General features: G+C 38.0%; 1 protein-coding gene across 4 annotated transcripts in view; it reads left to right on the forward strand.

The window, feature by feature from the left end:
- The window catches only part of LOC102097653 (histone-arginine methyltransferase CARM1), a 61,053-nt gene that overhangs the window by 11,726 nt on the left and 21,637 nt on the right, over window positions 1–27,690 (forward strand). For 3 of the 4 annotated variants that reach the window (XR_010469212.1, XM_065047238.1, XM_065047236.1), the window contains exons 2-5: window positions 6,435–6,560; window positions 12,070–12,173; window positions 12,390–12,494; window positions 21,630–21,740. Coding sequence is in view for 3 of the 4 variants with exons in the window: in XM_065047238.1 (XP_064903310.1) it covers window positions 6,435–6,560; window positions 12,070–12,173; window positions 12,390–12,494; window positions 21,630–21,740 (446 nt within the window). In the remaining variant the exon portion in view is untranslated. The remainder of the gene's footprint in view (window positions 1–6,434; window positions 6,561–12,069; window positions 12,174–12,389; window positions 12,495–21,629; window positions 21,741–27,690) is intronic. The other variant, XM_065047237.1, reaches the window with a different exon arrangement.

The raw sequence follows: 27,690 nt of genomic DNA on the forward strand, positions 1-27,690 counted from the left end.
CAGTAGTTCATTTAATATCTTAATTGGAGAAAGACCAGTACAAAAGTAAGTATTTACTGCTCAATTCTGTAAGACATTTATGGGTAGAATAGATGTATTTTCTAAGTAAACAGCCACTGCTTAGAAATATTTCCAGCAAGATAGGGGGTTTTCAATTCAGTTGCTCCTCTCCTCTCCTCTCCTCTCCTCTCCTCTCCTCTCCTCTCCTCTCCTCTCCTCTCCTCTCCTCTCCTCTCCTCTCCCTCTCCCTCTCCCTCTCCCTCTCCCTCTCCCTCTCCCTCTCCCTCTCCCTCTCCCTCTCCCTCTCCCTCTCCCTCTCCCTCTCCCTCTCCCTCTCCCTCTCCCTCTCCCTCTCCCTCTCCCTCTCCCTCTCCCTCTCCCTCTCCCTCTCCCTCTCCCTCTCCCTCTCCCTCTCCTTCATCTCCCTCACCAGAAGGCTCTGGGGAGACCTTATTGCAGATTTTCTATACTTAAGAAGGCTTGAATGAAAGCTGGAGAGAGACTTTTTACCAGGGCTTGTTATGATAGGTTTTAAACTGAAAGAGGATAGATTTAAATTCGATATAAGGGGGAAATTCTGTACTATGAGGGTGGTGATACACTGAAACGAGTTGATCAGAGAAGTTCCGGATGCCTGGAAGGTTGGATGGGGCTTTGAGTGACCTGGCCTAGTGGAATAATACCCCTGTGCCTGGCAGGAGGGTTGGAGCTAGATGATCTTTAAAGGTTCCTTCCAGCCCAAACCATTCTGTGACACTTTGGAATTGTGTGCTTACTGTGCAGAGCAGCTGATGACTGGCTGTAAAAGCCTAGGTACATTCTTCAATCTACACTGAAAGTGAAATGGAAGTAAGATTGTATTACAGGACAGTACTTGTATGTCAGCATAAGTTTCTGGCTAAAAGTACCCTGTAATTACTGTACGCTAATTGCCCTCTGTGTGAACTGCTTTGGTAGCAGTAATGAGATGGTCCGGAGACATGTATTTTTTTATCCAGAAAAGGGTAGATTGTATGATTCAAAATATGTTTTCCTAATGCCTAATAGGTTATGCAATAGCGGCAACCTCTGCATGTGTTTTGTTTCTAATATTAGCTTCTGAGGAAACTAACACTTGCGGGGGTATAAGAAGTTATTTCTTAGCCATACATTTATAAGCAACTTACAGTAAGTGGATTGGTTTTCCAAAAGTGTTTTCTGAGTTAGAAAAGTGCCCTCATGGTGTGCAGGATTCATGCTGCCTAACTCTAGGCAAATGGCTTTGGGCTTTCTGCAGGAGACTCTTTTGCCATTATTTGGGAAAGTTTAGGGTCCTGAACATACAGACACAGAATCAATGAAGCAGGCGAGCTCAAAGTAAACAAGTAGATACAGTATAAATACCTTTCTCTTGTAATGAAGTTGTGTTTTGTTAAGTTGTGATTTGAAGTTGGGTTTGACTCGGAGATGATCTAGTGGTTGAAGTACGTGATTAACAGACACTGAGTCTATATGTTCTCCTGTTGCAGAATTTCTGTAAGGGGCCAGGAAGGTTTTAGGCTCTCTTCATGGTACAATATTGCCTGATGTAGTGAATGCAGAGGAACGCCATGACACTGAGTTAATGTGTTATAATAAGACTGTTGAGAGGATCTCTTGACTAAAAAAATTATTCTATGAACAGCAGAACTGATGAATCCTGGTGTTCCTTCAGCTAGTTTACGTTGTTCGCATCTATCATAGTGTCTTCCTCATCCTTTCTCATTCTGACTTCAGAGCTTCCTTCTCTCTGTCCCAACCCTTTCTGTGATTGCTTAAAGTTACTCCACTGCTATGCATGACTATGAATCCCTCATCTCCTACTTATGTACAACCAGCAGTGGTTGACTCTGGTGTTGACTCGTGCGTGAGCTGAGAAGAAAAAAAAGCATGGTTTTGGCATGTCAGCCAAATTTTATTTTAGTCAGCTGGAGAATTCAAGAATTAGGAAAGATGGGATTGCCAATCAGCACAGCTGCATAAACCAGCTTCCTCAGAAATGGGACTGGAATAGGGGCCATGTAGGAAAGCTAGGCGTGAATCTATTTAAGTAAATTCTGCTTTATTCTTTGAGAAATGCCACATCATGCTGTCTGAGTTTAATAGTTTTTAAATCCTCTTCCTTGACTATCGGCTAAGCAGAGTATCCATTGGTCAGTAACTTTAAGTGAAAGAACACAATTTCCATCCTTCTCCCCCTGCCACTCAGTATATGACTGACCTTCAACCCTCTCGCATTCTTGTTTGTGAATAGATTTCTTGGAAACTTCAGTCATTTAGGTTCACTGTGTTTAAATTTTGGTGGAGTGACTTCAGGCTTTGTCCATTAAGTCTGTTTTGCTTGGACAAAATCTTCGTACAAATGTTCTTTTTATTGTTAGTATCTATCAGACAAAATGCTAGTCATATGCTCGGTTTTCTTCTGAACAGCTATTCTTGACTTTTGTAAAGCTTTTTGTAGTGTTCTGCAGGTGCTGTATGCAGTAGGCTGTGACATAGAAGAAGATGTGCTTGCTTGATTTTTAGATTTGGAAACCTAGAATTTCTTTGAGAGGAATTGTTCAGAAACATTTGTATCCTTGAACACTAGCGAGTCAAAGCTGCAAAAGATGGGATGGGTTTATTATCTGTTGTTTGAATATGAGCTCTTATAAGGACTTTGAAACCAAATCAACAAACAAAAAGCCAAACCAAGCAAACAAACAAACATCAGCAAGTAGCAAGGTTTGGATTTGTTTGTTTGTTTGTTTTGGGATTGTTTTGTTACTTAGTGTAATGCCATTTTTTCTTTTCCATTTCATTTTCTTAAATTCTTTCTCAAACCCTGCTAAGACAAATTGTATGATTCCACAGATTTTGAAATTAATGTGTTCATGACATGTTTCTCATAAATCCATTTTAGTTGTAAGGTTATATCTACATGCATGACAGTATAGTCGGAAGAGACAAAAAGACAGTCCTTGCAGTCAAGTCTGGTAAAATCTGCTTCACATATTGAATAAACATAAAGACTTGTGGAAGGGAACTCATTTCTCTCACCACAAGAGAAGGTGCTGTATGTGACCTGTTCCCATAGGCTTAGGAGAGAATAATGTATCTTTTTTAAATACTGACTTCTGAGACAAGGGTAAAGGAAATGTCCTTGGGACCCTCCTTTAGTAACCTGTTCATATTGTAAATAAAATGAACACTTTGACATGGAATTCCCAGTTTGGGGTCTTATTTTAAGGAGCTGCATTGAAGAACGGAGTGTTACCACCTTATGTTTGGTGCCACTGTACCACTGTCCAGGTTATAAACAGTGCATATTGTAGTTTATGAATTTTGTCTTTGTTTATGAATGGCAATACTTTGACTTACCATCAGCTCTCTTAGGGAGTCTTTGTTTGTTTGTTTGTTTTTTAAAAAGATGATGCAGTAGAAGAAGCTCTTCTCATTGTTCTTGACATTATTTTCTAGTTTCAAGTCTAGTTGAACTTTAGCTTTCCAAATACCAGCCCTTCATGGCTGGATAGACAGACAGATTAATTATTCATGGATTTGCTTTTTTGGCAATAAATATGTGAAATGAATGTACGATATTTCTGTAGAGATTCTGAATTGTATATGATGGTTGTGGCTTTAGGGGTTTCAAGCAACCAGCAAAACTTGAAGTACTTAATACTCCTATGATATGACCTGTTTGGTATGGTCTTAGTGTGATCACTGTTAACTGTACATTGGGAATTTAAAGTAGAATAAATTTATAATTGCAACCCATGCAGACAGTAAAATTTAGTATATATATATATATATATATACACAATATCATTTATATAAACAAAATAGATGCATATTTCAAGAAGGACATAAGTAGAAATAAAAGTGAAAGCATTTTAGTATGTCTATCTGCATTTTTAGATCAACTCACAATTGTTTGTGTTTTTTTAATCTCTCTAAGATATTCTCAGCTGTCAATTTCTCATGAAACTTCCCAATGACACATCTTACTTTCTTTAGCAAACTCTGTGTACATAGGTTTCCTTATCGGGACAGGAACCAAGGTCTGATGGTGGTTTCTTTTCATGCAGGCATCCATGATCAGGGTGCTGTTTAACTCCAGGTCAGAATCCTCTCCAGAGGTTACCAATCATTTACTTAAGGAAGAAGCAGCCTTGAGGCCATTGACAGACTTCTGACTACTTTCTGCCACTTTAGAAGTGCTGCTTTTTCTGAGCTTGGCTGGGTACCATCATCTTTGCCATGATCAAATGTAACCTGTGAATGACCACCCTACAGTGTGACTATCCCAGGAACAAATTAATATCCATTCTGGGATAAAGTTTTCTGTGCTTTGCAGGGTGGTGTTCAGCTCTCACATGCTGATAATCATGTTTCTTTAGGATGACTGGCTGTTAACACAGCTATTGAGCAATACTGTGCTAACTATTGAAGGATTTGTTTAGTCTGAAATAATCACCATGAAGAGGCCATGTATAACATAATCTTTATTCTTCTGATGCAGCAAACTTTTGAAACTCCTTTTAATGAATATCTTTATAATGAGGATCTACCAAGGTCCTGTGTGTGATCTTATGAAACACTTGGACTGTTTAACAGGTGAAAAAAACACCAAACCAAACCAACCAAACACACACAAAACTCACTCAAAATGAAGACCTGAATAAGAAAAAAAAAATCAACATATTTTCATCCTGCTCTGTAAAGACTTCTTCCATGTTACATATTCTGAATTTAAAATGTATTCTGAGAATGAATACACAAATTTTTTTGTTTGAAGATTTTATTATATTCGTGTGGTAAGTTATCAGGCAGGACTCATTCCAGCCCTATTTTGTGCACAGTTTTCTGCATAACAGTCTCTGTCTTTGGACCTCACACATGAAATGAGGCAGGAATTTATCCTAATTCTTCATGCAAAACGTCAAAGATTTAAAAATCATTCCCAGGTCTGTTTACGTGTGATTAAACTTTGCTTGGTGTGTGGAACATCATAGTAGTCCTTCTGTCTGTTCTGTTCACTTCTCATCACAGCAGATGCTGTGAAGTATAAGGCTTACAGAAATGCACGGGGTGCCTGTATGGTATATGCATATGTATGCCTTCTCACTCTGGTCTGTGAAATTTGCTAACAAACCATAGATAGATTTTTAGTAGCTTTTAATAATAATAATATATTTATTACATCTCTTGCTTTTCAAGATGTGTATTTTCTTCCCCTTCATTCTGGCTTTCCTTCAGTTTTTCTTCTTGCATGCCCTTTAGTATATTGCAGTGTATAATTTTTCTGTGTTACTGCCAGTTTGTGAACTTTTGCTTTTAGTTTTCTTTTTGTTTCTATTTTGTCCTAAACATTTTGGTTTGCTTTTTTCTGGTTCTGTTTTCTGGTGGTGGTGGTGGTGGTTGGTTGTTGCCATTTTGTTTAGTTTTTGTTTTGTGTGCGTGTGTGTGGTTGTATTGTTTATCTCCAGAAGGATAAAATGTGTGTGGGAGATGCATAATAAACAGTTGTTGTCAGCAAAGTAGGCTAAAATGCATGAAAGAATGATCCAGGGGTATTAAGTCCCAAAGCTTTGCTGCTTGAGTGATGAAGATATCCGTAATACAAAACCTTGATAACCTAAAAGCTTTACATATCGTATACCATGTCCATAACTGCTATTTGCATGAAGTTTCCTTTCGGACCTCTGTCAGGTTTCTGAAAGTGACAATGTGCATCTTGCTTGATGTGCTCACACAGTTGCCTCCTGAGAGCTGCAAGGATGATGGTGAGACAATGTGTGCTGATGTACCGCTCCATGGAAGCCTCTGATTTTGGATCCCCCTCCCCAAAGAGCCCAGCATACAGGCTTACCCTCTACTGTGCCTGTTCCTAGTACTCGCGGGTTCATCATTGTCTGAAAAATTGCATCATTTTTTCTCACACAGTAGATTTGTTGATAGTTGTCATACATGGTGTGGTCTGTAATGTGTGTTTGCTGGACAAAGCTAGTTTAATTCTCCTCATTTAGTCAATGTAATTGATCCCCAACTCTTTACACTGCCATTTCATTTGCCAGAGCAGCGTCTCTGTTATCATGTTATCAGTACATCAGCACATACAGTTGCAGAAGCAAAAGAAGCGTTAAAAAATGTTAAGACCTTGTTAGGATTCAGGTAAAAATTAATTCGGTCAAATCTCTTTCCTTCATCTGGGGACAGGGCGACTTCAAGAAACTATGGATGATGAGTGTGATGGAAATTGTTGGTTGCTGGAAAATTGCCTTAAGAAACGTCAGATAAAGTGTATTTTCACCAAGTTGTGTACTTCAGACACATGCTTATGTACATATTTTTAATCAAAAGGGACATCTAATTCTTTATATAGTTTTGGTTTTAATTGCTAAAAGTTTTCTAAAGTATTTTTTTCCCTTCAGCTGATGGAGTCTGTGTGTTTAAATGCTTGGTTAACAGAGACACTGAATACTGTCGTGTGGGAAGACAGTCTGTGTTGATTACATTGGGATACAATAGTGCCTTGCTTCAGTTCAGGTCACAAGCTGGTAAGTACATCTTGGACTTCTGAGTATCTTCTCCTCCCTGTGTTGGTAAAATTAATGTTAAAATCTGTTATCTTCTATTTCTGTTTCATATTTGACTATTATTTAATTTAAATATTTAATTTAATATTTAATTTAAATATTACATTTTGTTATGATAATTTGTGCGACTTCATTTGCTACTAGCCCATTCCAGCTGCCTTTTGTGGAGTATGGACCATTCATGTAGCGAACATAACATTTTTGCAAAACAAATGCAGATTAATTTTCTGAAGAAAGGAAGAGCAGACAACACATTCAAATTACTTTGTAAACTCATATAACTCGCAAATGCTTTTTGTGGGAAATCTGCCACTTCTTGCTCCCCATTCGGAAATTGTCTTACAGATCTGTACATCTGTATAGTTAATTGAGGTAGTTTAGCATACACCTACAGTTCTTAGGATAAGTATTTTGTGTTTAGTGATGCTGAAAGAGAAACTCACTCTTGTAGAAATGGGACTGTATCTTAGTAGAATGTTGAGATCTGTATTTTTATAGTTCCATGCAATGTGTTTTTGTAAATCCAACAGCTGAGACTTTTTAATATGTGATATCCTCATGTCCTTATATTGGATTTTGGAAAAGCATTCTTAGTTTTTATGCAAGGGTATTCTGAAGGCTGCATATCTATTCCGAGTAGTGTGCAGCATGGCCACAATTCATTTTGAAATTGTGTGACTATAAGTAACATACAGCTTCCTCTTTAGTAGTAAACAGGCATTCTTATATAGCAGCCTACATCAGTAGGCCTGGTGATTTCCAGGAGGCTATTATAGTTATTTTAATTTTATATTTTGTGGAAACTGATGCACAAAGCAATTAGATTTTTTTTTGGCAGCTTATTTAAAGACACATACATGTTTCAAAGCATCAAAGGATGAGAATTTGGATTTAGATGGGTTTGTTTGTGCAATGAGTTGCTAGTCCTGTATCATGTAGACACAATACATGAACTCTTGAGTCCCATTCTACTAGAAAATACAGATTTTAGACTAACTGTATTTTCTCTTGGGTGCAAAATCTTGGTGGCCTTTGAAGTCCTACCTGGTTACAGCTTTTCATCTGTATCTGTCAGGAAAAACTATTCACATTTTCAACCTCTTGCCTCGCTAAAACAGTATGAATGTAAGCTGAGAATGACTGTGAGTTTCCGTTTTGTTGTTGGTTTTGTTTTTCAAATGTATGTATCTGAATGTTACAGATCAGTGTTATGCTTCCATTAAGTTATTATAATTTCTCTTGAGACTGCAATACAATAATGTCTCTTACAGAAACCCACATCATAATTGAAGCAATAATTGAGATTAGGTTGTTTAGCAATTTGTTAGCTCACTGTTCATAATTAAGGAGTCAGGCAAGTTTGTCAGTACTCTTTAGTCTGCAATCTCTACTATGTCCTGCCTACCTAGGACAGTTCTGATTCCAAAAGGCATTGATAGTTTGGGATCCCAAGGCAAAATAAGTTTCTCTTAGTGCTCTTCACCACCTCTACAAACAAGTATTTGTAAAAAATCCAGCTGATTTCTGTACAGTCTGCTGTTTTTCCTGAGAGGAAAGTGGTAAGTGGTAAATTCAGTCCTCTCTAGCTTATATTCCTTCGTGATTTGTGTTTAATTCATTTATAAAGCTACGTATTGTGAAAAGATAATAACAGTATAGATAAGTCTCTTAATGTATCATTTCTGATTTTGCTTGTTAATGTGAAAAAATGATTGCTTTCTATATTTTTCCATCTTTAAAACTCAGCAGAAAATAAAGTGAAATGGCCTGTTAATCCATGCAACAACTCATGGATAAAATGACAGAAATATAATGGATTGGTCAAAGTAAAGTCTGTTCAGATTAAATTACAAACCTGTTGATATTAAATGGAATGTATTGGCTGCCGCATTAATCTGAAAGTTACTTGTAGAATATTATTTCCTCATGCCATAGAAACAGCTTGCTGGTACCTTCTTCTATGTGTTGGGTAAATCAAACATTGTCTAGTCTTGAGGAAGTTTTATGTTTTTCCAAATAAGTTGAAGCTAACCTTTTGATGTTTGCTGTGTAGACGTGTAGGTGTTACCCTCAGTTTTATGTATTTGCAAGTGTGCATGATAAATAAAAATAATTCTGTTATTCAAAAATGTACTGAAAGGTCCTTTATCATATGTTAAAAGTGATAGTTAGGAAAATGCAATAAGGTTTTTTAAGTCTTCTGTCTTATAAAAACATAGAGAAAGATTAGGAGTGAGGAATGGGGAGAGAGGGAAATTCATGCCCTGCTTGTGCCCACACAGAGAATTGCTGTTCTGGTTCCAGCATGTAGACAATCATAAGTCATAGACTGTATCTTTCATTTCCTGCTGAACATATGTTAAACATCTGAGTATGATCAAGCAGGCAATAAAAATGAAAGTTAGTAGCCTACAGGCTTTTCTTTCAAAAACAAAGATCATCTATCTGTAATACACCAACCAACCAGTTTGTAACTCATCTGTGACAGACTTGGTATGCCGCTCTCTGCTTCTTAGTGGAAATAAGCTGCTTAATTTAGCATGGAATTAGTTCTTGAGCACAGGATGAATTGTTGTTTCAGGGTTGTGGTAGAAGGCAGGTTCCTTTCAAACCTCATAACACTGGTCTCCAGGCACTTTCACAGTACATCCAGGCATTTGACATGCCAATGGCTGGTGTCTGTAGGTGTTATTTTTCTAGTTCAACTCACCTTGAAAATTGTGTGCCAGCTCTAATACCTGTGCTGCTTGCATAGAAGCACAGTACAGGTGGGGAAAAAGGTGTTATTTACTGTTTTCTGTTATTTCTAACATATAGTACTTGTGTATCTCCGCATACAGAACTGACCTAGAGACATATGAGTGTGGGTCTGTAGATGTATATATATATATAGGTGAAATATATTAAAGGTATACATTGAGTTTTGTATGTGTAAAGATACATGCTGTTACTGCAGTTAATTCAAGTAAAGGAACATGGTATGTCTTGCTGTGATTTTATTTTTTTCCCCAAATTATTATTTCATGTAATGGCATATGGATCTAATGAGCTATGATTCCATTAGCAAGTCACACAGTCCAGACAGAACAAGTTTGTAGAACAGAACAATTGGTGCTGGGGCCTTGGTATGCAGACTGTTCTCATTTGAGGAGGGAAGGAGGCAAGAATGAAAAGTGTGTTTACTTTGGATTAGATCTAGTCTGGTCACATAGACTAAATGGCTATTGCCTGTCCAAGTTTATTCCTGGAGTGCATAATTTGGTTTAATTTCATCCAAACAAATTCCAGATAGCGTCCACTGAGACTATTCGGTCATACAAACCAAAGCAGTGTACACGGGAACAACTGGTTGATACGCCTCAAGACCCACAGGTTGCAAGGGTGCTGTTCAGCAGTTTACACCTAGGAATTTGTGTCACATAATAAATTTGGTGAAGTAAAGGACCAAATGGCTCCATGGTTGCTTGCTAGTTTCTGTCTAAAGTAGTGATTTTTTTTTTTTCAGAAAATTAAAAAAAAAAAAAAATAGAGTTTGATTACCCGAATCTTGTTTTATTTGAGTTAATTTAGAAAGCAGTTAAATTCACAAATGTATTTAATCTTGCAGCTTGAAACTCTTGCAGAGTTTTATTGTGTAAACAATGAGGTGCAACTTGTTGAGAGGAGAACTTATTCAATGCCTTAACTATAATTACACGTCTGCAATTTGCAGCAATTGTGAAATCCAGCATTTGCTAGTCTCAAAAGAGTGGTAGGACGTGCTGCTTCTGGAATGACTTAAAAAAGCAGGAAGGTTTTTCCTTCTGATCACATTTGTAATCCCTAACTTCTCACCTCTGGGGCAGAAACTGGTTCTGTGTCATACTCCAGTCTCTAAATTAATCTACTGTCACAAAGTGGCTCTGAGATTTCTAGATGCTTTTCCTGTGTTAACTCGTTTATGTGGCTGTTGCAAACACTGGTGGGCATTGGACATGTGCAGCAATCAGTTTGACCTGTTCAGCTTCAACAGAATTAAGTGTCTGATAATAATCAAAGAATTAATTGGAAAACGAGTCATTTGGTCATCTGGTGAAGCTTCCTTTGCAAAATAGGTTCAGCCCCATGTTGCTCAGAGCTTTGTACAGTAATGTTTTGAAAAGTTCCAAGGAAAAAAACTTCTACAGCATAACCTCTCTAGGCAAGCTTTTCCAGGGTTTTTTTTAGTGTTGTGATTTTGAAATTCATTGTCATTCCTAGACAACAAGGACTAAAGACAGTCTTCTGGGTTATTAAATAGTCTCTGCAGAGGCATGAAAATAATGTTGAAGGTTGACTAGAAAAGAAAGGAGTCAAGCATGTCACTGAATCTGTAATATCATCTCTTACCTTCAGATAGGAAAAAAAAAAAAGGGAGAAGATTAAGGCAATGTGTAATTACCTGGAAAAAATCTCCACTGTCCAGTGTCAGACTTTCTTCTGGTTTTGTCTTTTCATGCAGAGAAAGAACAGAAAGACTAATATGTTTTAAGCTGATTTTTGCATCTTCCAGGAGAAGATTGGCATTGTCTGTAATTTTGACCACTCTTCCTTGTCATGAACTGTTGTAGGAGTTTCCTGTCTCTCTGGTTTAGCAAATTATAAATGTAGTGTGGTCTGCTCTCCCTGTCTTCTCTTGTCTTTGTATGAACAGAAGATGCAAAACTTCCATCCCTGATTTTATTGTTGTAAGCTATGTTCCCTATTGACAATTATTCCTTGTAGTGTTTTTTTCTAGATATTTTCTCCACTTATTGTCATGTACCTTTCTTTTGAACATCATGGAACTACTTTTTGCTCGTGGAGCTGGTTTAATCTTAAAAGCTGGGCACAAAAGCCTCTGTGTTATTTGTTTTACAGGTCCACATGATTTTTTGTGTTACTTATCTAATGTGTGAAGTGACCTAGTCTACAGAAGCCCAAGGGCTATACCTGTCAGCTTTTTTAGCTAGATTTCTTCTAAAGGAAGAAAATGTGGTCCTCAGCCTGGCTTTTTAGGCCAATTGAATTTGAATATTTTGTTCTTAGTTATAAACCTCCTCACTCAAATCCACATGTTTCTCAATAACCCTCAGTGCTTCTTTGTGTGTAGCTTGGATTGGTTTGTGTAGATTAACCTGAAACAGCAGGTTGAGGCTTTATGTTCAACCAGTCCTCACTTAGAGGTCACCAGGAGTTAGCTAACCTGAATAGAGACTCCTTGACAACACTGTTGAATGCATCTGGGTGCTCCTTAAAATCTTTTAGTCGTGACCAGGTATTTGCAGGATCACTTGCCCGTTTAATGAAATTTGAAACTGTTTGCTGTGTATTTATGGACATCATAAGCCAAATGAAACATTCCTTTCAAGTGTGACTGAATGTGTTCTTATCTTGTCTTTGGATGTCTGTCTTCAATTACTATCCTTGTAATTTTTGCTACATTCAAGTATTTTCTATTTTTCTTTTCCAGAATATGACACATTTTCAAATGCATTGCAGAGATGCTGTAGCCGGAAGAAGTACTCTGTGTTCAGTCAGCGAACAGAGGAAGCATCTGCTGCTCAGTATTTTCAGGTAATGAAACTTCAGTGCCAGTTTGTGAAATCTAAGTTACTGTTTGCTTGGCTTTAGTAACCAGGTCAATTAGGTAGCTGAGGTTTATTGAGAGGGTGCTTAGGACTTGGGTAACTTAATTACTAAGTAATTTAAGGTAAGATTGATAGAAGCTGGGCTTTATCTTTTTTTTTTTTTTTTTTCTTTTCTGTTTTTCCTCTCCTCCTTTCCTTTTAGTTTTATGGCTGTCTGTCTCAACAACAGAATATGATGCAGGATTTTGTGAGGACAGCCACTTATTACAGAGCTATCATACAGAACCACATAGATTTTGCAGACAAGGTAAGGTCTGTTAAAAGTCTTAAATGTTCCAGTATGCTGCTGAGACTCTAAACTTCAACTTGCCCTGATCAATGCTGATCAGACCGGAGCCTTTTCTCACCTCGGACTTTGTGTATGAGTATTCTAATTCATGTCTGCTTAATATATGGAATATTGTGTCCAGTTCTGGGCCCCTCAGTTCCAGAAGGACAGGGAACTGCTGGAGAGAGTCCAGAGCAGGGCAGCAAAGATGATGAAGGGAGTGGAGCATCTCCTGTATGAGGAAAGGCTGAGGGAGCTGGGGCTCTTTAGCTTGGAGGAGACTGAGGGGTGACCTTATTAATGTTTATAAAGGGTGAGTGTCATGAGGATGGAGCCAGGCTATTCTGGGTGACAACCAATGATAAGACAAGGGGTAATGGGTTCAAACTGGAACACAAGAGGTTCTACTTAAATATGAGAAGAAACTTCTTCACAGTGAGGGTAATGGAATATACTGGAACAGGCTGCCCAGGGAGATTGTGGAGTCTCCTCTGCAGACATACAAAACCCGCCTGGACACATTCCTGTGTAACCTCATCTGGGTGTTCCTGCTCCGGCAGGGCGATTGGACTGGATGAGCTTTTGAGGTCCCTTCCAGTCCCTAACATTCTGTGAATATTATTAATGCATTATGTCGAGCACATGGATGACAGTGCATGATGGTGATGGTACATCCTCAGGATGAATGGCACCAAACATGGATCCAAACATGAGCTACACATTCCTCTGCTGTCTTCTGTGGGCAGTCTGGGAACCTACACATATATGTTTCTTAACATTTTGGGCTGTTATCATTCCATTTGGCATCCTGTAGTTCATATACAACGTTAATTTCACTAACTGTTGATTGTGTACTTCCTATTGTGCCATATAGTCTCTTGCAAATACCTGCAAATGTATTCTAGTTTATATCTCATTCATGGAGGTCTACACTGAATGTTTTTGCACCTTACAGTCATTACAAAGTTAACAAACACATAAGTGGCTGGTGTGACTCCTTTTGTAGAAGGCAAAGATTTGGAAACAATGCAGATACTTACAACTTCAGATGCAAAAGTCATCTCCAAAATATGTATTTAGATCTTGAAGACTACTGTAATGAGTATAATGATGTTTGTTACTTCTTTAGCTAGTCCTCTCCCTCTCACATTGTCTAAATCAGATACTTCAGCAAAAGACACAAGAAAACTTACACTGAGGAGATCAGGGATAATGTGCCTCCTAGCCACAGATGAAGTAATTTTCTAATTTCATTTTTTAGGGCTCTTGAAATGCAAAGCATAGACCTAGTATATTTTACTTCCCTCCACCTCCCCATCCCATTTCAATCAGTCACACTAGCTAGAGACTGTCTGACCCTCTCCAGGACACCAGTCCCCATGCACACTCTTCTCTGATTCTACCCTTAATACAGCAACAAATTCTATAAAGTAATCACATGTTGTTCAGAAAAGTATATAATTTAGTAAGATTTTTAATTTATCAGCCTTCTAATGCTGTCATTTTGCTCTTATGTTGTGAGGCAAAGGAGGATTGAAGTTCTAATTTTCTTTATATCATTCCTCCATTGTGTCATTTTTTTGTTGTCTCTCCTTATGTAGCCTCACTTCCGAGGTCAGTGGTCTTCTCTGTTGTCTTCTGTGCATATTTCTCAGTGTCACCATTTTGCAGCGCCTGTTCCGAGCAAAATTGGCAGTAGTTATGTGTGGTAGTGTAGATGGTTCCATACAATTGATTTATATTGCAGAATTCTAACTCCCTAGTTACTTGTTATTGTACTTCTCATGATTCTTCACCTTTTTGCCTGGGACTGCATCTGTCCATTGAGCATTGATCTTCACCAAACAATTCAAAATGCTGTCTAGGCTCTTTGTTGTTGTTGTGGATGATGATGATTCATTTAGGATTTGAATTGCACAGGAACAGTTCAGATTTTCCACAAAGTTATACTAATCAGCACTGAGTTCTCCAGTGGATCATCTTCACTAGCTCACTCTGCTCTTTAATCACTAGATACTGTGTCATCTTCATTTCTTGCTATGACACTGCTCACCTCTCTTAACAAATTAATAAAAACAGCAAAAAAGTTGACTACATGTGACCTTCTGTAAGCAAATAGGTAGTTTGTAAGCAGCAGCCTAGCAGAAATGTTTTCTAGGTCTCAAAATGTCAGCTGAGACCATGGGAGCTCTGTTTATGATGTTTAGCCATCAGACTGCAAACAAAAACAATGGTGAAAATGAAGCTGCAATTATTTTTCATGTTGTTGTCATTCTTTTGTCCCTTCTCCTTTCCCCTTACTTTCTCTTATCTTTCTGTGTGCACTTCCAATGAAAAGGAGCCTCTGACTTCAGCTCATGCCAGTACAAATGGCTTTATTACATCACAGAAAATAGTTTTTAATAACATATAAACAAATACCAAACAAAACATTTTTCTTTAATTGTGTAGCATATTTATGGCCAAAGTGAGGAGAGTTGTAAATGTGAAATTTGTCTGCAATGTTTTAAGATCATTATGTTTTAACTATTACATTTAGTAACAAAACCAAGTACAGCTGATAATTTTTCTTTGCCATGCAACTTAGGTGAACTGTGCATGTTTCAGAACTACATGTAACTATTTACTTTCATAAAAATGAATAAAACCTTTATAGAAATTAAACAAATATGTTTCAGTCTCTGTAATTTATTTCAGACCTGAGACAATCCTCCTCTCTTAATTCGATAAGGTTAGTAAACTAGTGTTGTGCTATGAGCATCATAGAATCATGGAATCATTTTGGTTGGAAAAGACCATTAAGATCATTGAGTCCAACCATTGACCTAGCACTGCCAAGTCCATCACTAAACCATGTCCATACAAACCTCATCTACACATCTTTTAAACACCTCCAGGGATGGTCACTCAACCATTTCTCTGGGCAGCCTGTTCCAATGCCTGACAACCATTTACATAAAGAAGTTTTTCTTAATATCTAGTCTAAACAGAATCAAACCCCAAAGCATGTGGTATTGGATGATACCAGATGGGTACACGGAGCTACTGTATCATTAATGGATTATATATGTAGTGGAATAGGTAACTTGAATATATGGGAAAAGAAACAGAAGAGAGGATTTGATTTGCCATTGGCTTCTTGCCAAATAGGATGCTCCAATGTCACATTGGAAAAGGCAGATTTATCTCTGTAGGTAACATATCCATTCCGATTTTTTTGTGCCTGCAGTAAGGAACTGAGGTTTTGCATACTCTTTGCCTCTGTAGGAAATCTCGCTGCTGTGTAGCAGTACAGCTTGCTTGCCTTAGCTCTTGGTTTGTTTATTTTCCCAAATGTTGGAGGTGCTTTGGCTTCTCTTCAGCATACCTAATAGTAGGACTATTACAGGCTGGGTGGTGCTGACCACCCACCTAGAAAATGATCTCTCTTTTTTTTCTGATTCTGTTGAGAAATGGCAATTTTTCAGGATAAATGTAGCTGAAAAAACTGAACTTCCTACATTGTAGCAAAATGCTTTCCCATGAGAATGTGAGAAACCCATTGTGCTGAAACTTGATCTGTTGGTAACATGCAACTTTATTTATCCTACATAAAGAAACTGTAAGGCAGGCAGAAACATTTAATAATGGCAGTGAGGAGATAAAAAAAGCAAAAGGGAAATAATTATTTTTATTGGAAAAAAATTTATTCAATTGCTATTTATCTTTTTTCCTACCTACTCTGCATCCCCCCAATATATTTCTTCACCTTTGCTATCTACTTCGCTAAATTCTGTGGTAATTTATTATACAACTATTATTGCATATAGTGGAAGAATATGAGGTGATAAAGTTTTTTTTTTTACTCTAAGCTTTGTTTTTGAAAAAAAAAGTCTTGAGAAAGTTCAACAGGTTTTCTAACTTGTGCTGGACAAAATTAATTCTGGAGCCTTTGAGAGGGATCTTGGTGATAAATCCAAATACTGTCTGTCAGAGGTAAACTACTTTAGGACAACTGGGAATAGTGCATGGATTGACCATTTATATCTATAGAAGCTTACTAGAATAAGGAGAACTCATTCAGAATGTAATGAATCTGAGGCTGGATTCTTCACATTAATATGGCAATTCTTACCTACAAATACTCCTTTATATTTTCTCTTGGAAGGATTCACCTTAGAGCTTTCAGTAACTTTTTTAGTAAAACTTCGTCTTAGATTTTGAACTGTTATAGAGACAAAAGGGAGAGTTCAAAGTGTTTTCATTAGTTATCCTCAAAAAAAGACTCATAAATAAATTTTTACAGTAGCAGTGTATAATGCTGTTTCAAACTGAATGAAGGCTGACAAGTTTACGCTTGAGCCTTTTGAATTTTTCATTTGTAGTCTATTTATGAATAGTTTACTTAAAAGTAAAGCAACTAGAATTAGAATATCTGTAATGATCCTGGATGAAGGATCACACAAATTAAACATTCACAATGTGCAGCCAAAGGCAAATGCTAAAAAAAAGTGTATATATATATTATTTTTTCTTTGTATAATCTTGCTGATATATAGTAATTTTGAATGAAAAATGTCATTGTTGATATATGACATTTTTGGTTTTGGTTTTGTGTGTTCTCTCTGTTGTTGCTCTTCCTTGTTTGACCTCTGCCCCCAACCTATCTATTCAAAAGTGCTTTTCAGGACTCTAATCATGCACGTACTCAAGTATACAAACATGTTTGTACATGTGGATAATTCCCATTAAATTCACATTAAGAAAGTTATTCATCTACCTAGGTGAAAGCAGGAGCAGCACAGCACTGTGGACAGGAGGGCAGAGTATAGGTTGTTCCTGATTCTGATTTCTGATAATCAGTGAAGTCGCTGCATTCACATTTCAAAATAAATACTGAAGCACGTACAGTCTACCACCTTTCCTCTCAACATGCATGACATTATTATCACCCAAGTATCTGTTTAAAATTCTGCTTTTCAGAAAAACACATACTAGTACCATGTATTGTTATTTCACAGCACTTTGTCTTAATGGCTGCTCCTAAAGCTCTGTTAGGATCCTTTTCCTGTCTACATGTAGCAAAGCTTTCTGTAGGAGATGCCAGCAATAACACCAGTGCCACTTGAAGAGGAAGCTATGCTGTTACAAGTTCAATTAATTGAAGTAATTTAGGTCAGAAAGAACCTCTGGACATCTCTAGTCCAAACCTCTACTGAAAGCAAGGCCAACTAGACCAGATTACTTAAGGTCTGACCAGTTACATTTTGAATGAATCCAAGGATGGAGATGCCACAGACTCTGTAGGAAACCTGTTTCAGTGTCTGACAACCCGTACAGTGAAAAGTTTTACTATACCTGTTGGAATTTCTTGTGTAATGACTTGTCTGTTGCCTCTTGTCCTATCACCGTGTGTCTTCTTCAAGAAAAGACTGTCTCAGTTTTCTCTGAAATCCTATTAGGCAGATGAAGACAGTAGTAAGCTCTTCCATTAGCCTGCCTCCTCTTGTTAAAACTAGACAAACTGATTTCTCTCAAGCCTCTCTTCATGTCATGTCCTTCACTCACCTATTATCTTGGTGGACCTCCATGAGACTGCACGTGTCCGTAGGTGTCATGTGCTGAGGAGATCAAAAGTGCAGAGACCCCCAAGTGTCATCTTAAAAATGGCCTTTCCCTGACCTCTGCTGGTTGCACTCTTTCTAATACAGCCCAGTAGGCAGCTGGTGGCCTCAGCTGCAAGGGCTGACTTGTATTCAGTTTGTTGTCTGTCAGGAGGACCCTTAGGTCTCTTTTTTTTTTACAAAGCTGCTTTCTAGAAGTTGTCCTCTCACTAGAGGCTGGGGATGTTTGTTAGCAGCTCAGCTTATTGATCACTACTATCAGGAAATCATCAAGATACTCCAGAAATCAATTGGTTGCGCCCCACCATACCACCCTTCCAGAAGGAATTAGGGTGGTTGAATTTCCCGATAAGTAATGGGCTTATGATCATGAGGCTTCCTCCAGAAAGCATCATTTCCCTCCTCTTCTTGATCACGTCCTCTTTTTGATCAGATGCCTACCTCAATAATATCTGTATCCCTACACTGTGTCTTCTCATCCCTGCCCATAAACTCTCAGCTAGCTCATTGCCTGTTCCCAAAGCTCCATGCACTTGAGTCATTCTTTGCACAGAGTACAACCCCTCCTCCTGACCTTGGCAGCCTATCCTTTCTGACAGCCTTTAGCCATCCATTGTAGCATTAGCTATGCAAGCTATCCCACCATGCCTCTGTAACCCCAGTGAGATGAAAGCTTATTAATGTTTACAAATATGTAAAGGGTGAGTGTCACGAGGATGGACCCAGGCTCTTCTCAGTGACAACCAATGGTAAGACAAGGGGTAATGGGTACAAATTGGAAAACAAGAGGTTGCACTTAAATTTGAGAAGAAACTTCTTCACAGTGAGGGTGACAGACACTGGAACAGGCTGCCCAGTGGGGTTGTGGAGTCTCCTTCTCTGGAGACATTCAAAACTCGCCTGGACACACTCCTGCGTAACCTCATCTAAGTGTTCCTGCTCCGGCGTGTGGATTGGACTGGATGATCTTTCAAAGTTCCTTCCAGTCCCTAACATTCTGTGATTCTGTGAAAGCTGTGCATCTGTGCATGGACTTCAGATTCCTGTTTGCTTCCCATGCTATGTGTGCTAGTATATGTGCATCTCAGATGGCTCCCTTGTCGTGCTGCTTTTACAAGGGGTGCATTGTGCTGTCTTCCTGAACAGTTCTCCTCATGCCTTCACTTCTCTTGAGGCTACAATGACCTCCAACAACATGTACCTAGTTTTTCAGCCCACCTTGTTAGGTTGGAAAACTGATGCCAAAGATACACTCACCCCATGGTCCTGTCTCTCCCCATCAGTCCTAATTCCTCAAGAAGGTACTGTGCTCATAAAGGCCAAACTTCTATCTATGATACCAGCTACACAGCGAAGTGTTGATGCTCAAGGCTTTTGCCTCTAAAAAGTGCCTGTGAAGATCCCAACTATCTCCTGTTCAGTCTCCCCACTGAAATCTTAGAAGATTCCAGTTTCAAGTGGCTTGTCACCTAACAGCCTCATGAATTTCAGATCTTGAATAAAAAAATTAATGGGAATTTCAGCCACAGGGACAGGAAAACCATTGCTTCTTGTTTTCAGTCAAGTACCAACACATAGGAGGAGCCCAAATGGTGAGCTGCTCTGTGTCCTGTCCCAGCAGATGGGATGAGCGGAATTAACTCTGAACGCGACACACGCCCTGACTCAACAGATGAGATCAGGTGTGAGTTAACTCCGGGTAATTCTGTGTGGCAATGTGAAGTGAATGGCAGACATTCACTTTGGGGTTCAATTATGAATTTATTAAAAGCACATGGTGGTATACAAATTACAGCAATTAGTGACTTGGCAAAAGTATGTTATAGTACCACAGAACTTATCAATACATTGACAGCAAAAGCCTTTCTAAAAATGGTGGATTGGCAACAATTAGTAACTGTAATGCAAAACTTAACAAGACTTTAGCAGCAGAACTTACAATGATATTACTTTACATGTTTAAGAAAAAGGAAGAGAGAGAGAGAGAGAAGAGGAAAACTAGGATATCAGAAATAGAAAGGGAGAGAGATACACAGAGAGGGAGAGTAACATATCACCAATCCACAGGTACATTGGTCCCATGATGACCTCTGGAGGGGGGGACGCGTTGAAGATTTACAAGCCACCAACCTGTATCATACGTGAGGATGTTTTATAACCCAGTTCATTTACATGCGAGATAGGAGAAGGCGGTTTGTCTCCTCCCTCTGCTTGCTCTTCATACTAATTAGGAAGACTCTTCTGGAAATGGATCTGGGGTCTTCAAACTAGGGGAAAGTTCATGGTATTGACCTGAAGTGAGTTGTCTTTCCCGTCAGGGGTAGCTGTTGGTTCATGGTTTCTTCTAGTAGTTGGTTGTCTAACAGATGGTTCATCTCTATCATCCCAATCAGGCTATGCGACCTTTTACAGCAACACTGTTAATTGTCCCTATCTTCCAAGGTGTCTGCCTCCATGGCCATAAAACTTCAGGAAAGATAAGATGAGGTGTCATCTATCTCTTTCTCCCAAAGTAACAAAACCCAGACATTTAAGGCATAACAATGTCTTTGTTCTGCTAAGCATGAGGGGAGTGCTTCAAGGTTGTCACACTCAGTGAGATTTTTCTCAAAGTTGGTATTAAAATTTTGGGGAAGCAAGGTACTGGTATTAGCCTGATTCTCTTGGGCAGTGTAGAAGTCGGCTTTGCATCAAAGATCACATTAGTCACATCATTGTAATAATTTCTCCAGCAGCTAGCCTCTATTTCCATGTACTTATATACGCCTCTGCAGCAGTGTTCAGTGACCTGTACAACAGAAGGAAGGTAGGAACTGGGGGATTGTCTGGACTGTTGCAGCAGCCACTGACTTTGCATTAAGCTATACACTGAAACAAAAATTTTGACCCTTTGAAACATTTCAGTTAACATTTTGGCTTACAAGTGAGCCACCTGACTGATGGAGAAAATGAGGCATTGGGATTTATATTTAACTGAGGTCCTTTGTGAAACACCATATCAAGCAGTGCAATTAAAGGTCTAATACTAAGATCAGCAGGCAGAACCGATATTTGAACAAAGATACATAGTTTGGTTTTATTCAGGATACTTCCACATCAGAGAGTGATTCAGTAAGACATGACTCTGCAGTCCTCCAAAGAATTATTATTTTCACGCGTTCCCTTCTTTCCCAGTGTATTCGGACTGCATTTGTTTTTCTTTTTTTTTCTCCTAAAGGAATTTCGTTACAAAAATCTATTTCCACCAAACCATAATGATGTATTTACACGTAAAAATAATCCACAATCTTTTAAATATATATGCTGTTGCTGCTAAAATAAATAGTAAAGGCATTAAAACTCTTAATTTAGAAGCTTTTTCACTTTTTGGAGTGAAATTAGTAATATTTTGACATAATGCCAGGTTTACTAAATGCAGGTTACAGCTGTGAAAATTTAGTCACTTAAAAGAGGTGTCAGGACGTGACTCTTTGATTATTTTGTTTCTTTTGGTCTGCCTCTTGTTTTCAAGGTTGTCCTAGATGTTGGCTGCGGGTCAGGAATCCTTTCATTTTTTGCAGTGCAGGCTGGAGCCAGAAAAGTCTATGCAGTTGAAGCCAGTTCAGCGGCAAAATATGCAGAGGTAAGTGTTTTTCACCTGACCAAAGTGTTACAATGGTGTAGAGTGAAAATGTTAGAACTGTGCCTGAAAAAGGCTTCCATTTGATTTTCCTAAGAAGTCAGGTCTCTAATGGCCAACACTTTTTGGAAGGTAATTGCTGAAGGTGCTCTAAATGTTCTAACGTGAAATAAATAAAGCGTATGATTGTTGTTTTTGTGAAAAAAGGTGATGTCTTGTAACGGTGATTAAACTTTTTACTTTCAGAAGAGGAAAAAAAAAATTAAACCAGATGTTGTTTTCATAGGTGATGTGCAAAAACGTTTGGGTGGATTTTTTCCTAAGGCTCTTGGACATCTGTGTTATCAGGCAGTTGAGTTAGTTTCCCACTAAGCGTGTTTGGTTAGGCCTCTTAGCTTTCTTATGGAACTGTGTTCTTAGGGTTTGAAAAGAACATGTCCAAAGAATGCACTTGATTTTTTTGATATTGCTTTTCCTAAGCATTCTAACGTGATTAAAAAAAAAGTTTTCATAGTGATATTGGTAACTTGAAGGAGAAGGAGAAGGAGAAGGAGAAGGAGAAGGAGAAGGAGAAGGAGAAGGAGAAGGAGAAGGAGAAGAAGAAGGAGAAGGAGAAGTTCACTTCCTAAAATGTGCTAATCCTAAATAGCAGCAAAATTCTCAGTGTTTTTTCTCACAGTCTCTGCTTATTTAGGTGGATATCAGAATGTGTGGGGAGAAGTGTGAGCATTACTGTTATAAATTTTGTTTACACTGACCACTTCTAGCTGAGTTTTAAAAATAGTTTTAATGTGGAAGAGCGTGAAAAGTGGTGAAGTGGAGGATTTTTCATCCCATACCTAGAAAAAGTTTGCAGTATCTAGATGTTTATTTTTCTTTTTGCTTTACTGAGCTATAATATAAATGTTCATGAGCAACTTTGGGAGTTCATAGTTCTCTAAGCCCACAGCATGCAGCAGTTCAGTGAAAGCTCCCATATGTCCTGATGCAGCAATCCAGCCTTGCTCTTGGTGAAGGCTGGCCAACACCTGCTGTTGACTGTAACACTGTGAAGGAAATGCATTAGTATTGGAAATTGAGGTAATATGTTCAGGTCTTAAATAAGAAAATGTGGATATTATATTTTTTTATTTCTCTTCAGATAGAAGCAGTCATTAATGTATAAATTTGTGGTGGTTTTCATTCTGGTGTAAATACAGGACTCCATAATCTTCCCATATGCATTTTGCATTAACTTATGTATTGAGGAAAGGTGTTGTTTCATACAAGCATTTTCCACTTTCACCTCATTTGTGTTGCTATTGACAAATGTTTTCTTATTATGTGCGTTTTACTTTTGGAATTGGCAAGAATTTACTAGTCAAAACTAGCATGTACATTCTGAAAGAACATATATATTCTTATTATAATTTGAATAATTAGAAAGTTTCTTTGTAATTAAAGGCAATTTTTTTCCTGATAACTGTCGTTTTGTCAGATTTATGCAAAGCATTGAAAGTGTTAATATACAGAAGGTATCTCTCAACGGCAAGGGTGAAGGGTGGTTCTCATTTCACACAGGGTTTTGAAGACAGATATGATTTTGAACAATATATTTGTTTCATGAAAGACAGAAGTTTTATTTATGAAAGCATAATAAAAAGGCAAAAAGACAACTTGCTTTTCCTAGTAGTAGTATAACGTGTAGCAGTGAGTATAATGGATATGGGTTTTTTTACCTTTTGGCCACAGCTTTGAACTTGATGCCAGTCAGAAGTAAGCAAAATCACTAGTTGTGAAACAGCACATGCCCCATCTGCAGTGTATCAAATATTGTGTATTTTTTTGAAAACTTAAAAGCCTTAAGGAGCTGTAAATACTGGGGAATACTGTCAGAGTCTGTTTGATAATTCATAGATTTTTGGTAATTTCTTTCTCCTTCTTCCCCAAATGGGATTAAAGTTTTCATAAGAAATATAATAGTCATATAGTCATAATTTTTTCATGAACTGTATTGAAAATCAGCTGATCTATTAATGCGTAGTATATTTTAAGAATTTAAGTTTATTTGGTATAAAGATGCTTAGCCTTAGGTATATATTTGTTATCTCTTAATATTGGACAGTGGGATTTCATTAGTATGGTTTATCAAGTATCTGGATTAAGAGAAAATCATTACTTTCCATGCATTTGTTATCTCATTTGTATATGGATTTATTATGTTTTTCTTCTGTTTCAGATATGTGTGGTAATGTTGAATGTGAGATTAATGAGTCTTATTACTTTTTTTTTTAATTTTAATACAAAACACTAGAAACCAATACAATGAACTGCTGACTGAAGGGAAATTATATCTGAACAATGCAAATTAATGCTGTAATAATTTTGACTGAGAGATTTCTTTGATTTACTGTAAATGCCTCTTTATGATTGGGGGTTTATTTTGAAAGAATGATACCAAGCGGAGTGGTGCAGTTGGCATGCCTAGGGGACAGGATGCCATGCAGAGGGATCCTGACAGGCTTGAGAAGTGGGCCTGTGAGCACCTGATGAAGTTCAACATGGCCAAGCGCAAGGGCCTGTGGAGAAGGACTTGAGGATACTGGTGGATGAAAAAATGGACAATGGGCACTTGCAGACCAGAAAGCCAACCATATCCTGGGCTACATCAAAAGTAGCGTGGCCAGCAGGTCAAGGGATGTGATTCTGCCCCTCTGCTCTGCTCTGGTGAGACCCCACCTGGAGTCCTGTGTCCACTTGTGAAGCACTCAGCACAGGACAGACATGGACCTGTTGGAGAGGGGCCAGAGGAGGGGCAGAAATGATCCGAGGGCTGGAACAGCTCTGCTGTGAGGACAGACTGAGAGAGTTGGGCCTGTTCAGCATGGAGAAGGGTCCAGGGAGACCTTATTGTGGCCTTTCAGTACTTAAAGCCTGTAAGAAAGATAGGGACAGATTTTTTATCACAGCCTGTAGTGACAGAACAGAGAGTAATGGTTTAAATGGAAAGAGGGTAAGTTTAGATTGGACCGAAGGAAAAACCTTTTATGGTTAGGGCAGTGAGGCACTGGAAAGAGAAGTTGTGGCTGCCCCATTCCTGGAAGTGTGCAAGGTCCAGTTGGTTGGGGCTTTGAGCAACCTGGTCTATCGGAAGACATCCCTGCCCACAACACGAGGTTGGACTAGATGACCTTTAAAGGTCCCTTCCAACCCAAACCATTCTATTACTCCTTGTGTTCTTTGGAACTAGTGGAGGATAAACATCTAATTCACAGACTCCTAGTTTACCTCTATATTTAAAAGGCTTGGCAGTTCACATGAACTCTGAAGTGTGGACCAAGCCTTATATTTTAACTTCTGATGTAAGTGTAATTACTTCTGAGACCTCCTGTTAGGTGAGGCTGGGAAAGTGACTTAAAATCTTGGATAAATGCAGCTGCTACTGAAGTGCAGACTCTTAGAGGTGGAGATGTATCAAGCTGCCTGATAAACTAACCTTACTAATTTGACTTCCTTTTGCAGCTGCATAACTGCACTCTTACCTATGACAACTGGTGATTACAGCCAATTAAAGGCTCTGTCACGTTTTTGCACAGGGGCTTGGGTGGGTCATCTGTCATTCTTGCTGTTTACTTTTGAAAAAATCTATAGATAATGTGTATATCAAATTAACTTCGCAATTTTGTTAGTGTTTTTTTTAGTGTTGCACGAAGGCATATTGTTAACACATATGTATGTTTACACCTACATCAGTCTTCTATGTAGTGGGAAGAAGTTATGTTTTCTCTGTATCACCTAGCATTCAGTATGTTAATAAGTTTGATTACAAAAGAACTTTCAAACATGTAGTTCTTAAGCATCTCTAAAAAATATATAGTGGCTCAATCAGACAGAAGGCCATTGGAGTATTTCTAATTCAGTATTAAGGGTACTGTCATGCTGTTTACTGTTTTGTCAGAGTTATATATATATATAGCAGTGCTTGCACAGATTATCTTTTAAATCTATGTGAAATACTTCGATGTGTTTGCAGCTTTGAGATTCCTTTGGGAGTCAATTATTTCGTTTTCAGAGTTTTGTTTTTGTTCCATGAAGAATTTTTGCAGACTTTTGTTTGGTTTCCACAGAAAACAGACTCTATATTTTATTTTGGGTTGGATCTCGGTGTCAAAACGTAAAACAGTTAATGATATTTTATAGAGTTTCATGATATTTCTAGGGGAAGTCATATGGAAAAGGCTTGAATTATTCATAGCTTTGTATAATCCATGACATTGATTATCAGGCTTGCAGAACAATTAGGCATCTTTTTGTGTCTTTCTTTCACTGGGTGAGAGATCAGCTGTGTCTGGATATAAAATGGGACCTTTCATGAGGAGAGAGATATGTGAGAAGCTTCTGCTTACCTGAACTTATTACAGAAATCAGTTTTGATCTAGTGCTGGTGTTTGTTTTTATTTGTTTGGTTTTACTAAAGACTTTTGAACATTTGATTTTTATGAATGCTGCATGAAAAATGGTAAAGGAAGAAACAGCCAGACACAAATAAGACCACATGTGGTGTCAGACTGACACAACTCATTTGAAGTGAGTGCATATACCAGATACAAATTTAACTGTGTTCTGGTTTGTGGTATCAATTTTATCCCCCATCATTGTAATCTTGCCCTGCTTTCAAAGTCTCCTGAAATCCAGGAGAATCATGAGAGCACGCAGCTGTTGAAAACAACACACTTATTTCACTCATTGAAAAAATTATAAGGTACTGGGTGGAAATTTTTTTTTCTTAGTAAAGCTATGAAATACTGAAAGTACTTCACTCCTTTTGTTCACACAGATTGTGCTCCTCATAACTTGGTGATTTTAGGAATTTATTAAATACTGTGTGGGAGTCGAAAACATTGTCAACACACCCAGTCAGATATACCTCTTCTTGTGCCACAGATTTGCTGTTGATTCCCAAAGGCACTGAGTCAAAAAGCTCTGCTGCCATCACCCTTAGCTGCTTGTTCTTCATTTGCCCATAAGATTTTTAAGAGGCACAAAAATTGCTGTTATGTAAAAAATAAGCTTCAATTTATATGAGAAAAAACAGCAAGCTGTCAAAATGAAGATATGGCTTGGGAATTTCAGTATAAGAAATGAAGGAATAGTTTTTTTAAGGCAAGTCTTTTAAATTGCTTGGCCAATATTCCTGCCTGAGCAGCAAAGCCATATTGGTGATGGCAGAAATAACTTTCTTATGTGTAAAACCCTCAATTCATTAAGGTGCTGCAGAGGGTGAATTAATTTTAAAATCCTGTCAAAAATAAGGTTAGTTTGAAGAAGATGGAGGTAGTTGGGACAAAGAGTTAGTTTGTAGCTGTTAGCTTGTCACCTCTTCAAAATGATTAGTTAATTTGTTTATTTTTAAAGCTCAGTTTTGGACTAATATTGCCTGGGAGTAGACGTTAGTATTTTAAGTGCATTTGATATAAAACATTTGTGTTCTGTATCTGTTGTAAATCGGTTCTGTTACTTCTGTAGAATCTTTCTCTTGTACAGAAGAGATGCATGGAATTTGTGGCAGACTGTAGCTCTCCAATATTTACTCTGAATTAATTGATTTTTGCTTCTGTTCTTGTAATGATGAGCCTAATGAGCACTAATCAGAGTTTATCAATGCAAAATTGCCTTGATTCTTCACACCACTGTTAGAGCATATTAGTGGGACATGGAGAAGAATCTTGTGTGAATAAGCAGAGGTTTCTCTTCTGTGAGACTTTGTCACCAAAACCCAGCATCAGCTAAACTCCTTTTAAAAATGAAGTTTCCATCTCTGATAAGGTTTAGAAGGCCAAAAGCACAGGAACTTCAGCTTTCCCAAGTCATACTACACTCTAAAGGGAAGGATTAGTACTGACAGTGTTTCTTTGAATTTTTTTTTTGTTTTGCACTGTCTGAGGGTAGAAACCAAATAAAAATTGACAATATT

This window comes from Columba livia, chromosome Z (genome assembly GCF_036013475.1).
Source record: "Columba livia isolate bColLiv1 breed racing homer chromosome Z, bColLiv1.pat.W.v2, whole genome shotgun sequence".
In the NCBI taxonomy this organism is placed as follows: Eukaryota; Metazoa; Chordata; class Aves; order Columbiformes; family Columbidae; genus Columba; species Columba livia.